The sequence below is a fragment of the Brachyhypopomus gauderio genome, unplaced genomic scaffold, assembly GCF_052324685.1.
Source record: "Brachyhypopomus gauderio isolate BG-103 unplaced genomic scaffold, BGAUD_0.2 sc50, whole genome shotgun sequence".
Classification (NCBI taxonomy): domain Eukaryota; kingdom Metazoa; phylum Chordata; class Actinopteri; order Gymnotiformes; family Hypopomidae; genus Brachyhypopomus; species Brachyhypopomus gauderio.
The window spans coordinates 683660-698837 of NW_027506875.1; the positions used below are offsets into that span (position 1 = coordinate 683660).

Consider the following 15178-nt stretch of genomic DNA (forward strand, 5'->3'; position numbering starts at 1 on the left):
GTGGTGCTGCTGTAGTCTATAGTCCTGCTGTAGTCTGTGGTGCTGCTGTAGTCTGTAGTCCTGCTGTAGTCTGTGGTGCTGCTGTAGTCTGTGGTGCCGCTGTAGTCTGTGGTGGTGCTGTAGTCTATGGTGCTGCTGTAGTCTGTGGTGCTGCTGTAGTCTGTGGTCCTGCTGTAGTCTATAGTCCTGCTGTAGTCTGTGGTCCTGCTGTAGTCTATAGTCCTGCTGTAGTCTGTGGTCCTGCTGTAGTCTGTAGTTCTGCTGTAGTCTGTGGTGCTGCTGTAGTCTGTAGTTCTGCTGTAGTCTGTGATGCTGCTGTAGTCTGTAGTCCTGCTGTAGTCTGTAGTCCTGCTGTAGTCTGTAGTTCTGCTGTAGTCTGTGGTCCTGCTGTCTGGTCTGAGCAGGACTGGTCTGCACTGCTCTCATGACCAGTCCTGGGGCTCTGTTGGACCTTTAATGGGTCTTTGGAAAGTTTGTATCTTTAACAGCTCACAGGAAGTGCAGAAAGTCGAGAGGCCAGGTGGTGTGTGTTCACTGGGGAAACTGCACTGGTTCATACTGCAGCACCTTGTACTGGGACTGGGTATGCTGAGACTGGGTATACTGGGACTGGGTATACTGTGACTGGGTATGCTGAGACTGGGTATACTGTGACTGGGTATACTGTGACTGGGTGTACTGGGACTGGGTGTACTGGGGACTGGGTATGTGTGTGACCTAACAGATGAGTAAGCGTACGGGGGCATCACACAACCACCCCACAATGCACTGCAGTATGTGCTCAAGACGTCATCAGATAGTCTGGATTAAAATAACCATAAAATTAGTACATCTCAATTGTGGTTTTAAAAGAACCATTAATAGAATAGAAACATTAATTTTGGAGACTGTAAACAGCAAAAAAATGCCATGTGACTTCCTGTGTGTGAGGCTGTGTGAGTCATGAACTGTGTTACAACCCCCAGTTCCTCACCATGACATTACATATGTTCCTGAAATGAATGAATTTGGGAGAGAAAGTGTTTACCAGACAGAGCAGACAGGGCAGTGTGCAGGACTGCTGATAATGCAGTTACACACACACACACACACACACACACACACACACACACACACACACACACACACACACACACACACACACACACACACACACGTGTAATCAAATCAGTAACCAGTCAACACCCCCCCCCCCCCCCAATAAAAAACATGGCTCTGTAACCATGGCAGCCAATGTTTTCTTCCTTGAAAATATAATCTTAATATTGAACTTATTATAATAAGATATTACTAAAATCCTTTATATCTCAAAAACAGATTATTATTGGTGATAACTATCTTATCATTAGAATGCACCAAATGAAGTTTATAATTCCTTTGGAGAAACATAGTGAGTCTTCCTTTACCTGCAGATGTGTTGCCCTGACCCCAAACCCCCAGAGGTCAAACCAAACGCCAGTCTGCTAAAGTTCTCAAGACCATCCAATAAAATCTAAGATGGTCAAATTTGGAATTTCTCCCAAATTCCCCTTTTTACCTCATACATGGTCGGATAAACCCACGCGATCCGGGCAGGTTACCCGCTCCCTCACACACACACACACACACACACACACACACACACACACACACACACACACACACACACACACACACATACATACATATCCCTCCCACTGTGCTGAGAGTCCAGAACCTGAAGCTCTATTTCACAGGAAAACCACTTCAGTCTCCTCAGTTTAAACCTAAACCTACTGCCCCCTGATACACACACACACACACACACACACACACACACACACACACACACACTTCACCGTGGTTAAATAAACTATGGATGGATGAATGGACAGACACATTTGTGATGAGGTGGATAAGTGGAAGAGTGTAGGTGGCTGGGATTAAAGAAACAGAGTTTGTGTGGGAGCAGACAAACAAACAAACACACACCTCATAAACAAACATAGAATACACACACACACACACACCCCTCATAAACAAACACAGAATCCACTCAAAGCTAACCCCATGAAGAAACAGAGCTGTGTCTGAGCGGGTGTGTGCTCTTCAAACGAGTTCCAGATGCAATACCCCCCCACACACACACACAGACACACACACACACATCCCCTCCACACACACACACACACACACACACACACAGACACACACAGACACACACACACATGCCCTCCACATACACACACACACACACACACACACACACACACACACACACACACACACACACACACACACACACACACACACACACACACACACACACACATCTCCTCCACATACACACACACACACACGCACACATCCCCTCCACACACACACACAGGTGTGGGTGGACCTGGTGTTGTTGAACCTGGTGTGGGTGGGGCTGGTGAGGGTGGAGCTGGTTGGGTGGGGCTGGTGTGGGTGGGGCTGGTGAGGGTGGGGCTGGTTGGGTGGGGCTGGTTGGGTGGAGCTGGTGTGGGTGGGGCTGGTTGGGTGGGGCTGGTTGGGTGGAGCTGGTGTGGGTGGGGCTGGTTGGGTGGGGCTGGTTGGGTGGGGCTGGTTGGGTGGGGCTGGTTGGGTGGGGCTGGTTGGGTGGAGCTGGTGAGGGTGGAGCTGGTGTGGGTGGAGCTGGTGTGGGTGGGGCTGGTTGGGTGGGGCTGGTTGGGTGGAGCTGGTGTGGGTGGAGCTGGTGAGGGTGGAGCTGGTGTTTTACCTGGTAAAAATGGGATGATTCTGCGTTTGGGATCCTTCTGCCCACCCTCCACTGGGAACTTATCCAGGAGCTCCATCTAGAAAACAGAGAGAGTTCATACAGAGACGTCACACGCAGAGAGACGTCACACACGCAGAGAGACGTCACACACGCAGAGAGACGTCACACACACAGAGAGACGTCACACACACAGAGAGACGTCACACACGCACACACACACACAGAGAGACGTCACACACGCAGAGAGACGTCACACACACAGAGAGACGTCACACACGCACACACACACACACACACACACACAGACGTCACACACGCAGAGAGACGTCACACACACAGAGAGACGTCACACACACACACAGAGACGTCACACACGCAGAGAGACGTCACACACGCAGAGAGACGTCACACACGCAGAGAGACGTCACACACACACACACACAGAGACGTCACACGCAGAGAGACGTCACACACGCAGAGATACGTCACACACGCAGAGAGACGTCACACACACACACAGACGTCACACGCAGAGAGACGTCACACACGCAGAGAGACGTCACACACACACAGAGACGTCACACACACAGAGAGACGTCACACACGCAGAGAGACGTCACACACGCAGAGAGACGCCACACACGCACACACACACAGACGTCACACACCCACAGAGACGTCACACGCAGAGACGTCACACACACAGACGTCACACGCAGAGAGACGTCACACACACACACACACAGAGACGTCACACACACACACACACACACACACACACAGACGTCACACACACACAGAGACGTCACACGCAGAGAGACGTCACACACAGAGACGTCACACACACACACACACACACAGACGTCACACACACACAGAGACGTCACACGCAGAGAGACGTCACACACAGAGACATCACACACACACAGAGACGTCACACACACAGAGAGACGTCACACACACAGAGACGTCACACACACAGTTCATAACTGCACAGGCTGCTCTGCATAACTACACATCCCTGTAGGGCTCCATAAACCCCACTCTGCACATGGCCGGTGGTTTGAGTGCATTCAGCAGACGACATGTCTCCTCTTCACTTGGACACGTGTGATTTGTGGGTCTGCCAACCCCCTCCACACTGTAGACCTCCTCCACACTGTAGACCTCCCCCAACCCCCTCCACACTGTAGACCCCTCCACACTGTAGACCTCCCCAAACCCCCTCCACACTGTAGACCTCCTCCAACCCCCTCCACACTGTAGACCCCCTCCAACCCCCTCCACACTGTAGACCCTCTCCACACTGTAGACCTCCTCAAACCCCCTCCACACTGTAGACCCCCTCCAACCCCCTCCACACTGTAGACCCTCTCCACACTGTAGACCTCCTCAAACCCCCTCCACACTGTAGACCCCCCCAACCCCCTCCACACTGTAGACCCCCTCCAACCCCCTCCACACTGTAGACCCTCTCCACACTGTAGACCTCCTCAAACCCCCTCCGCACTGTAGACCCCTCCAACCCCCTCCACAATGTAGACCTCCTCCAAACCCCTCCACACTGTAGACCCCCCAACCTCCTCCACACTGTAGACCCCCCCAACCCCCTCCACACTGTAGACCTCCTCCAACCCCCTCCACACTGTAGACCCCCCAACCCCTCCACACTGTAGACCCCCCAACCTCCTCCACACTGTAGACCCCCCAACCCCTCCACACTGTAGACCCCCAACCCCCTCCACACTGTAGACCCCCCAACCCCCTCCACACTGTAGACCTCCTCCACACTGTAGACCCCCCAACCCCCTCCACACTGTAGACCTCCTCCATACTATAGACCTCTCCAACCCCTTCCACACTGTAGACCCCCTCCAACCCCCTCCACACTGTAGACCTCGTCCACACTGTAGACCCCGTCCAACCCCCTCCACACTGTAGACCCCCAACCCCCTCCACACTGTAGACCTCCTCCACACGGTAGACCTCCTCCACACTGTAGACCCCGTCCAGCCCCCTCCACACTGTAGACCCCCCAACCCCCTCCACACTGTAGACCCGTCCAACCCCCTCCACACTGTAGACCTCCTCCACACTATAGACCTCTCCAACCCCCTCCACACTGTAGACCTCCTCCAACCCCCCCCACACTGTAGACCCCCTCCAAACCCCTCCACACTGTAGACTCCCTCTAACCCCCTCCACACTGTAGACCTCCTCCAACCCCCTCCACACTGTAGACCCCCTCCAACTCCCTCCACACTGTAGACCTCCTCCACACTGTAGACCCCCCAACCCCCTCCACACTGTAGACCTCCTCCAACCCCCTCCACACTGTAGACCTCTTCTCTCTTCAGTCCTTCCAACCTGCACTCGTCCCCAGGAGCTATTGCTCCCCCCCACTCCAGCCGCCCAAACACCCCCCCCCCCCCCCCCCCCCCCCCAAATTCCACCCCCACACCATCAGCCCCGCCCCCACCGCCCCTCCCCCAATGGCCTTCCATTTCACGTCCAGGACCGAGTCCTGGGTGGACAGTGGCTGTCTGCCTGCTGACCCCTGACCCCAGAGAACACAGTTCACGCTGCAGATCCTGCACAGATGACCTCACTGAGGTGTGGAGCAGCTCTCCCCAACACCAACAATAGTTCATTCACGTCTGGACGCATGTTTGCAGCACAATAACGAGAGAGTCCCTGTGGAACTGTGGATAAGAACAGGCCGTGTACTGCATGAACAACCATCTCCACTTCAGTGGCTACTAAACAAGTCATATTGTTCTTGATTAACTGAAGGCGTTAATGAAAATGTTCCACACGTTCACAAACAAATCACGCACAGTTTCACTTCTCATCTAGTGAGATGAGAAACTGTGTTGTTCCCTGCTGACACGCTGACACATCTGTGAGGAACATCACTGCCCACATCAGTATGATCTCTAATGAGGCAGGGATGGTGCATCTCATGTCTGGCTGGACATCCAGCTCCATGTGGACCCTGATGGACGATCTTCACGCTGGTGCGTCACCCCTCTAGAAAGGACAACTGCACCGTAAACTCACTCCACAGCCTGTCGCATCAACACACCACTTCTACAGGGTGTTTATTAAAGCCATCATCACGCTGGCCAGCAGAATAATGCACCAAGCAGAATAGAGAGTGATTCTCCTGCACACCACAGAGGAATCGGATCCTTCTAGATCCCCTGGGCCACTGGCCCCTGTCAGTGGTGTTTATTACACCATAGCAGAGACTCAGACTCACAACATCTCAAAAACAGATTAGAATGACTGTGCTATTCACTGTGTCCTCTCAAAACAAGTATAAAAAAAAACACAAAAATACGGCTACAAATAAAATATATCAGACAAACAACAGATCGAGAGGAGCAGAGGAGGAACTGCAGTCTAGATCCAGAAAGAGCAGTAATTACTGGAGGTGGTGTGTGTGGGTGTGTGTGTTGGGAGGTGGTGTGTGTGTGTGTGTGTGTGTTGGGGGTGGTGTGTGTGTTGGGAGGTGGTGTGTGTGGGTGTGTGTGTTGGGAGGTGTGGTGTGTGTGTTGGGAGGTGGTGTGTGTGGGTGTGTGTTGGGAGGTGGTGTGTGTGGGTGTGTGTGTTGGGGGTGGTGTGTGTGTTGGGAGGTGGTGTGTGTGTGTTGGGGGTGGTGTGTGTGTTGGGAGGTGGTGTGTTGGGGGTGGTGTGTTTTACGTTTACGTGTGAGGCAGGGTGTGTGTGTTGGGAGGTGGTGTGTGTGTTGGGAGGTGGTGTGTGTGTGTTGGGAGGTGGTGTGTGTGGGAGTGGTCTGTTGGGAGGTGGTGTGTGTGTGTTGGGAGGTGGTGTGTGTGTGTGTGTGTGTGTGTGTGTGTGTGTGTGTGTGTGTGTGTGTTGGGAGGTGGTGTGTGTGTGTGTTGGGAGGTGGTGTGTGTGTGTGTTGGGAGGTAGTGTGTGTCCAACTACAGCTGAACACGGAGCCACAGAGGAAAGACCTAAACACTCATGACCTAAACACTCATGACCCAAACACTCATGACCCAAACACTCATGACCCAAACATTCATGACCCAAACACTCATGACCCAAACACTCATGACCCAAACACTCATGACCCAAACACTCATGACCTAAACACTCATGACCCAAACACTCATGACCCAAACACTCATGACCTAAACACTCATGACCCAAACACTCATGACCCAAACACTCATGAGCAAACAGCTGTCAGAGTGATGGGAGGGTTTCATCTCATTGATGTTCCTTAATGCTACACACACACGCGCGCACGCACACACACACACACACACACACACACACACACACACACACACACACACACCCATGGCAGTTTTCCTTAGACCTTTATCAACAGATGGATGATGGCTCAGCTGGTCCTGGTGGTAATAGCAGACACTCAGATGTTTGTGGTCACTGGTAAGAGTGGATCAACATTCCACTGCAGCCAGCCAGGAAGCTCAGAATACAACAGAAACGTTTCCATTCACTGGTCAAACTCTGGTGCGTCTGGGATAAAGTTCACTGGGACAGACGCTTCCTTGTCATTTTGCCAATATCCTCTTACACTGGATCGGTGCTACAAACGTCGGAGTGTGAGTGTGTGACATGATCGTGGGGTCACGGAGGCCGACGGTGACGTTAGCTGCTCTTAGAACTTCCTTTAAAAAAAAGAAAAAGTGTGAGTCAAAATACCCATAAACATTCGTGAGTCATGGGCCGCTGTGCTGAAACGGAGGCTGGAGGGAACATGTCGATGTGTGTGTGTGTGTGTGTGTGTGTGTGTGTGTGTGTGTGTGTGTGTGTGTGCGTGTGCGTGTGTGTGCGTGTGTGTGCGTGCGCTATATGCTGGATCAGCATACCAGTCTACCAAATTGTTCAAGTGTTTTTCCCCTCTGTGTAAGTAGGAAAAACCCATCCAGCAGAAAGGAGGCGGAGCTAAGGCTAAACAAACATCTCATTTCACAACAGAGACTGTGACTGCTGGCCAGGAGGCGGGGTTAAGGAAGTAAGGCGGAGCTAAGGCTAAACAAACATCTCATTTCACAGCTGAGACTGTGACTGCTGGCCAGTGCCTGACCAACCAATTTGAAAAGCTGTAATAAAGAGCTTGAGACAGAAGAAGATGGAGAGAGAAGATCCAGAACTGAGAGGAAAAGGAGGAAAGGAGAGCATGTTAGCATGCTAGCTTTAGATCACCCATCCTACCACCTCACCCCTCCTACCTCACCATCCCTACCTCACCACGCCTGCCTCACCCATCCTACCTCACCATCCCTACCTCACCATCACTACCTCACCATCCCTACCTCACCACGCCTGCCTCACCCATCCTACCTCACCATCCCTACCTCACCATCACTACCTCACCATCCCTACCTCACCACTCCTACCTCACCCATCCTACCTCACCCCTCCTACCTCACCACGCCTGCCTCACCCATCCTACCTCACCATCCCTACCTCACCATCACTACCTCACCATCCCTACCTCACCATCCCTACCTCACCATCACTACCTCACCATCCCTACCTCACCACTCCTGCCTCACCCATCCTACCTCACCATCCCTACCTCACCATCACTACCTCACCCATCCCTACCTCACCATCCCTACCTCACCATCCCTACCTCACCATCACTACCTCACCATCCCTACCTCACCATCCTACCTCACCCATCCCTACCTCACCCATCCTACCTCACCATCCCTACCTCACCCATCCTACCTCACCCATCCCTACCTCACCATCCCTACCTCACCCATCCCTACCTCACCATCCTACCTCACCCATCCCTACCTCACCCATCCTACCTCACCATCCCTACCTCACCATCCCTACCTCACCCATCCTACCACCTCACCACTCCTACCACCTCACCACTCCTACCTCACCACTGTTATTAGCAGCTGCACTTGTGTCGTAATGGTTTGCAGATTAAGGAGACAGACACGTTGGATCGGCGTGAGACAGACACGTTGGATCGGCGTGAGACAGACACGTTGGATCGGCGTGAGACAGACACGTTGGATCGGCGTGAGACAGACACGTTGGATCGGCGTGAGACAGACACGTTGGATCGGCGTGAGACAGACACGTTGGATCGGCGTGAGACAGACACGGCGTGAGACAGACACGTTGGATCGGCGTGAGACAGACCCATTGGATCGGCGTGAGACGGGGCGTATCAGCGTTACACTACAGGTCTTCATGAAGATATGCTGAAGCAAACGTTCATCAACCCTTAAGTGCACATGTGGTTGTCTAAGCTCCTTTTCTGCACAAGTTGCTTAATGTAAGTCATAGCACTTCTCTTGATGAATTAGAAACAGATATAGTCACACTACACACTGGACGTATTAAGTTTGGTTTTGGACAATCATTTATAAATCAGATTAAAATTTTTCACACCACACCCAAGGCCACAGTCATTACTACTGGAGTAACATCACAGCATTCCACATTACACAGGGCCACTAGTGAGAAACACACACACACACACACACACACACACACACACACACACACACACACACACACACACACACTTCAGAGAGCCACTAACTGAACTTGAACGCACAATTTGCCAATAAACACGGTTAGGGTTCTTCATAGCCAAACTATTATTATGATGGTTATTCAAAATATCGGATTATTCAATTAATTAGGTAAAATCAACCATTCTTCCACTTCATATGAAGATATCAAATAGGGGTGGGAATCGTTTACTATCTCACAATTCGATTTGATTCCGATTTTAGGGGCCACGATTCGATTCAAAATCGATTTTCGATTCAAAACGATTTTCGATTCAAAATCTATTTCCTCGCATGCGTGTGTTGCGTAAAGTCTCACGTAATTTTGTAATTACGTAACGCAAGACTTCACCACGACTTAGAATCTATTTTAGGACATTTAAAATTTATTCTGAATCGTAGTAAATGAGAATCGATTTTTTTGGCACACCTCTAAAATCAAACACACCAACACTCTACCCATCCCCCCAACACTCTACCCACCCACCTAACATTCTACCCATCCCCCCAACACACTACCCATCCCCCAACACACTACCCATCCCCCCGACACACTACCCACCCACTCGACACTCTACCCATCCCCCAACACTCTACCCATCCCCCAACACTCTACCCACCCACTCAACACTCTACCCATCCTCCCCAACACTCTACCCATCCTCCCCAACACTCTACCCACCCACCCAACACTCTACCATCCTCCCCAACACTCTACCCACCCACTTAACACTCTACCCATCCTCCCCAACACTCTACCCACCCACTTAACACTCTACCCATCCTCCCCAACACTCTACCCATCCTCCACAACACTCTACCCATCCTCCACAACACTCTACCCATCCTCCCCAACACTCTACCCACCCACCCACCCAACACTCTACCATCCTCCCCAACACTCTACCCACCCACTTAACACTCTACCCATCCTCCCCAACACTCTACCCACCCACCCAACACTCTACCCACCCACTCAACACTCTACCATCCTCCCCAACACTCTACCCACCCACCCAACACTCTACCATCCTCCCCAACACTCTACCCACCCACTTAACACTCTACCTATCCTCCCAACACTCTACCCATCCTCCCCAACACTCTACCCATCCTCCCCAACACTCTACCCATCCTCCCCAACTCTTTGAGCACATAACGTATTTGGGTATTAAAGTTTCCATCCAGCTGTCAGAACTTAATTTAAACTTCATTTTAAATGCAGTTCTCAAAACTATAACTGATGCCCTTCAATGCTGGATTCTTTATTGGCAGAATTTCCATTATTAAAACAGTATTACCAAAAATAAATGACCTGTTCTATTCTATTAAATAAATGACCCATTTTCAACCCCCCTATAATCTTCTAATTCTACTGGAAAAACAAAAATGTTAAATGCACAAAAGGTAAATGTAAAAGATCCTTGATGCTCCTAATTTTCAACAATATATTTTCAGTACATTCCGTACAGATAAGACCTAATCAGTTACACAAACCCTGGAGAGGAACAGACCGACAGACCGAGTGAGGTCTGAGTCTCAGACCGGTCATTTCTCAGCTCAGTGAGGTCTCAGTCTCAGACCGGTCATTTCTCAGCTCAGTGAGGTCTCAGTCTTAGACCGGTCATTTCTCAGCTCAGTGAGGTCTCAGTCTCAGACTGGTCGTTTCTCAGCTCAGTGAGGTTCCAGTCCCCTGATAACAACACTCATCTTACTGATCAATTAACCTCATTAATGAACCACCCTGTCCTACTCTCACTATCACAGACAGTTCTGATATATCAAACTGCTCCCTGCCCTGCACGTCTGTACGTCATCTGTGAGCTCTTCCCAAACACCATTATGTCACTTTCCAAATCTGCGGAAACCAAATGATGATTCCAGCCAGGCGGACGGAGACTCAGACGTCTCCCTCTATATTTATTACGGCTGGATACTGCTGGCACCACTGGGACCTGCTTAATATGAGTATCCACATGAGTGTGGAGTGTAGAGTGTGGTGTGTGCAGTGTGGAGGGGGCGGTGTGCAGTGGAGTGTGGTGTGTGCAGTGTGGAGTGGGTAGTGCAGTGTGTGCAGTGTGGAGTGTGCAGTGTGGTGTGTGCAGTGTGGAGTGGGTAGTGCAGTGTGTGCAGTGTGGTGTGTGTAGTGTGGAGTGGGTAGTGTAGTGTGTGAAGTGTGGTGTGTGGAGTGTGGAGGGGGCAGTGTGCAGTGTAGTGTGTGCAGTGTGGTGTGCAGTGTAGTGTGTGGAGTGTGCAGTGTAGTGTGTGCAGTGTGGAGTGGGTAGTGCAGTGTGTGCTGTGTGGAGTGGGTAGTGTGTGAAGTGTGGAGTGTGCAGTGTGGAGTGGGTAGTGCAGTGTGCGCAGTGTAGTGTGTGTAGTGTGGAGTGGGTAGTGTAGTGTGTGGAGTGGGTAGTGCAGTGTGTGCTGTGTGGAGTGGGTAGTGTAGTGTGTGCTGTGTGGAGTGGGTAGTGTAGTGTGTGGAGTGGGTAGTGCAGTGTGTGCTGTGTGGAGTGGGTAGTGTAGTGTGTGCTGTGTGGAGTGGGTAGTGTAGTGTGTGAAGTGTGGAGTGTAGTGTGTGCAGTGTGGAGTGGGTAGTGTAGTGTGTGCAGTGTGGAGTGGGTAGTGCAGTGTGTGCTGTGTAGTGTGTGGAGTGTGCAGTGTAGTGTGTGCAGTATGGTGTGTGGAGGGGGCAGTGTGCAGTGTAGTGTGGAGTGGGTAGTGTAGTGTGTGCTGTGTGCAGTGCAGTGTGGAGTGAATGAGAAACCCACCTGTAGGTCGAAGAATTTGCTGTAGCGCCTGTAAATGACTTCACTGCTGCCATCTGACCAGGACACTTTGATGATGTAAACCTGAAATGACCATAAAAAGGAAAGAATGTTTGTGAGATGGTAGCAGGCAGTGTGATTTCAGTCCGACCTCCTTCCTGTCTAAACAAACAGGCCAGGATGACACACCACCACCACCAGGGCATTACCAGACGTCCTGCACACCACCACCAGGACATTACCAGACGTCCTGCACACCACTGCCCTCAGCAGGGTAATCCCTCTGGGGCATATAACACATACTGTAAAATGTAAATTTAAAATGTAAATGTGCCATATTTTGTCAATTGTGATTTTTACACCCCAATCGAAATTTGTCCTCCGTTTTTAACGCTATTTTAACGGGCTAAGAGGCCCATAATGTCTTATAATCTGTTTTGTCCACTTGGTTCCCAGACCTGAGGCCATGACTGAGGTGCCCTTGAGCAAGGCACCTAACCCCAACTGCTCCCCGGACGCCGGGCTAAGGCTGCCCACCGCTCTGGGCACGTGTGCACCACAGCCCCCTAGTAATCACTAGTGTGTGTGTGTGTGTGTTCTAACTGCACAGATGGGTTAAATGAAACACATTCCAAAGGGACAGTATCGCACTGGTAATCAGATGTGGACTGGAGGCGGGGCCTGCTGGAGAGGAAGAGATGATGGTTTATATGTATGTTCAAGACCTTGGCAGCATGGCGTTCCAACACCACCAGCCTCAAACGCTACTCAAAACCTGCTCAAATACCTCGGAGGAACCTTGAGTGTCCTTAATTCTCCCAGAGTGGAAATATCAGCCAAAAGAGATAAAGGGATGAGAGAAGAAACTCGAAGGCCATCCAGCTAGGGACAAAATAACCAGCCAGGTGAAGAGCGTTAGCGTGGATATGTCTCCACAGTCTCACGTCCAGGACGCAGCAGACGTGCTAAAGCTACAGATATTCTGGTTCTCAATAAATCCACTAACACAACACAGCAGACATGACATGATTTTCATTGAGTTGAACGCTGCATATATGCTGTATATATGCATATATGTACAGTGTAGTGCTTCGACAGGCAGTGATTAAAACCACTAACTTGTATCTGGAAATACCAGTGACAGCCCCGAAATACAGAACCAGAATAAAGAGATGTCATTATTGTAATGACGCTGGCCCAGATGTGTCAATCGCCACTTCACAGGAAATACAATATCCTGACATGATGTCATCGACGTCCACATGTCTTCATCTGCTGTACGGTCCAAACCCACCATAAACGCTGACCATAAACACGCAGGCATCATTATTCTGGTGCTGTACAAGAAACTTCCTGCCTCCACCCACCCCGCTCCACCCTGTCTCCACCCACCCTGTCTCCACCTACCTCATGATAGTTCATATCTCATTAGATTCATGCTCTGGTCAAAACTATGAAATCTGAAAACGTATCTGTTGGTCTGAGACTGCTGTGTGAGGTGTCTCATGTCTTATGGACAGACAGACATGCAAACGGATAAACAGACCGTAAAAGAGAGACAGAAGACATTTATTAATACAATATCATCATTCATGAACCATATACTGAATCTCATGATTCATGAGCCCTGAGCTGAGGAGGCCCGCCAGCAGGGCTGTAAAGTCCTGAACATGGGGAGGTTTTCATGGCCGGGGGGGGGAGAGAGAGGCGGGTGTGGCTCCACACACACGGAGCCCAACATTCCCGGCCGGTACCTCACCCAGCTATCGGGGACACAGACGGTCACTGGGTTCATTCGGAACCAAACCGAAGAAACGCCAACTATGTATTACAGATCGAAAAAACCTGTAGGACATTCACAAAAACACGATCCCAGATAACGGTTAACTGTTGGAACCAGGAGGCAGTGAAGTCAAGTCGGTTATAACGTTTATTCTCAACCACTGGAGTTAGAAACACACACAAACTAAAAATAAAGAGATTTGACCACATAGATGCTAATCTAGACTTGCAAAATGCATCCAGTCTGTAAAACAAGGGGAATATGTTACTTCGGTAAATATACAGAGTTAATATTAATGGCGCAAAAAGTCCCAGTATTGCTGACAAAGCGTTCAGTGCATGGACAATAAGAAGAAGAAGAAGAAGAATTTAATATTTATATAAACCCAGTTTCCCCTTTAAGTGTGTGGCTGTAATCTGATCCTCCTCTGACCCGTCTTTGTTCGGATCTAATCCCACCTCGGGAAAACACGGCGAGAAGGACTCAAACCAACTTCAGATATGGAGGAGAAATAAACTTACATAGTGTTTGCTGGGGTTTCGTCTCTTCTGCACATCCTGAACTGTCACATCTTGAACAGTTCTCCGTGGCATGGTCCTGTTGATCCACGAAAGTTTGTTCTGAAAGGTTGAACTACGGTCAGATCCAAACCTACAAACACCTTCTCAACGTGATCTTCTGGTCCTTCAGGTGTAAAAGACACCGCCTGTGTTCTGGACGGGTTGGTATGTTGGTGTTTAGTCCACGTCGAGTTTCCTGGTTCCGAGAGCAGTGTGTTTGTGGCTGGTCTCGGACCGAACTAACTCCCAGCCTCTCCCCACTCGCCCACTATAATGTGATCAGTACACGATCCTTTGAAACGGCCCACGACTTCTTAAAGGCACCGTGTACACACCGTGTTTATACCGGGCTCCATCGTGTTTATTGAGTATGTCTTTATTTATGTCTGTATGTTATGTGCATTGTACACTACATCTGTTTCTGTGTTCCTCTGTGTTCACCTGTTCATCTGATAATAATTATCATTAATACAGTTAATTATATGTATGTGTGTGTGTGTGTGTGTGTGTGTGTGTGTGTGAGAGAGAGAGAGAGAGAGAGAGAGAGAGAGAGAGAGAGAGCATGTGTACATGAGAATGTTCTTTTAAAAGAATTAGCTACTTTTCTAACTTAAAACATAATGTCTTCAAACAATAACTAGCACATAACAACATAACTGGACTTTGTGTCTTTTGCCTTCAGATACCTCATTTAACCTTGTGGGATCTGTGGCCTGTTTGTGCGCAGATTGTCCATTCACAGACCACACAGAAAAATACACAAATACACACAAAAGTTTTATTATAATAAATATAAATTTATT

General features: G+C 49.9%; 1 protein-coding gene across 3 annotated transcripts in view; it reads right to left on the minus strand.

Moving 5' to 3' along the window:
- Window positions 1–14644, minus strand: part of sh3pxd2b (SH3 and PX domains 2B) — a 31842-nt gene extending 17198 nt beyond the window's left edge. For 2 of the 3 annotated variants that reach the window (XM_076986910.1, XM_076986909.1), the window contains exons 1-3: window positions 14337–14644; window positions 12036–12116; window positions 2720–2795 (exon numbers count right to left, since the gene is read on the minus strand). In XM_076986910.1, the coding sequence (XP_076843025.1) occupies window positions 2720–2795; window positions 12036–12116; window positions 14337–14408 (229 nt within the window). In that variant the 5' untranslated portion in view covers window positions 14409–14644. The remainder of the gene's footprint in view (window positions 1–2719; window positions 2796–12035; window positions 12117–14336) is intronic. The other variant, XM_076986911.1, reaches the window with a different exon arrangement.
- Between the last annotated feature and the right edge of the window lie 534 nt (window positions 14645–15178).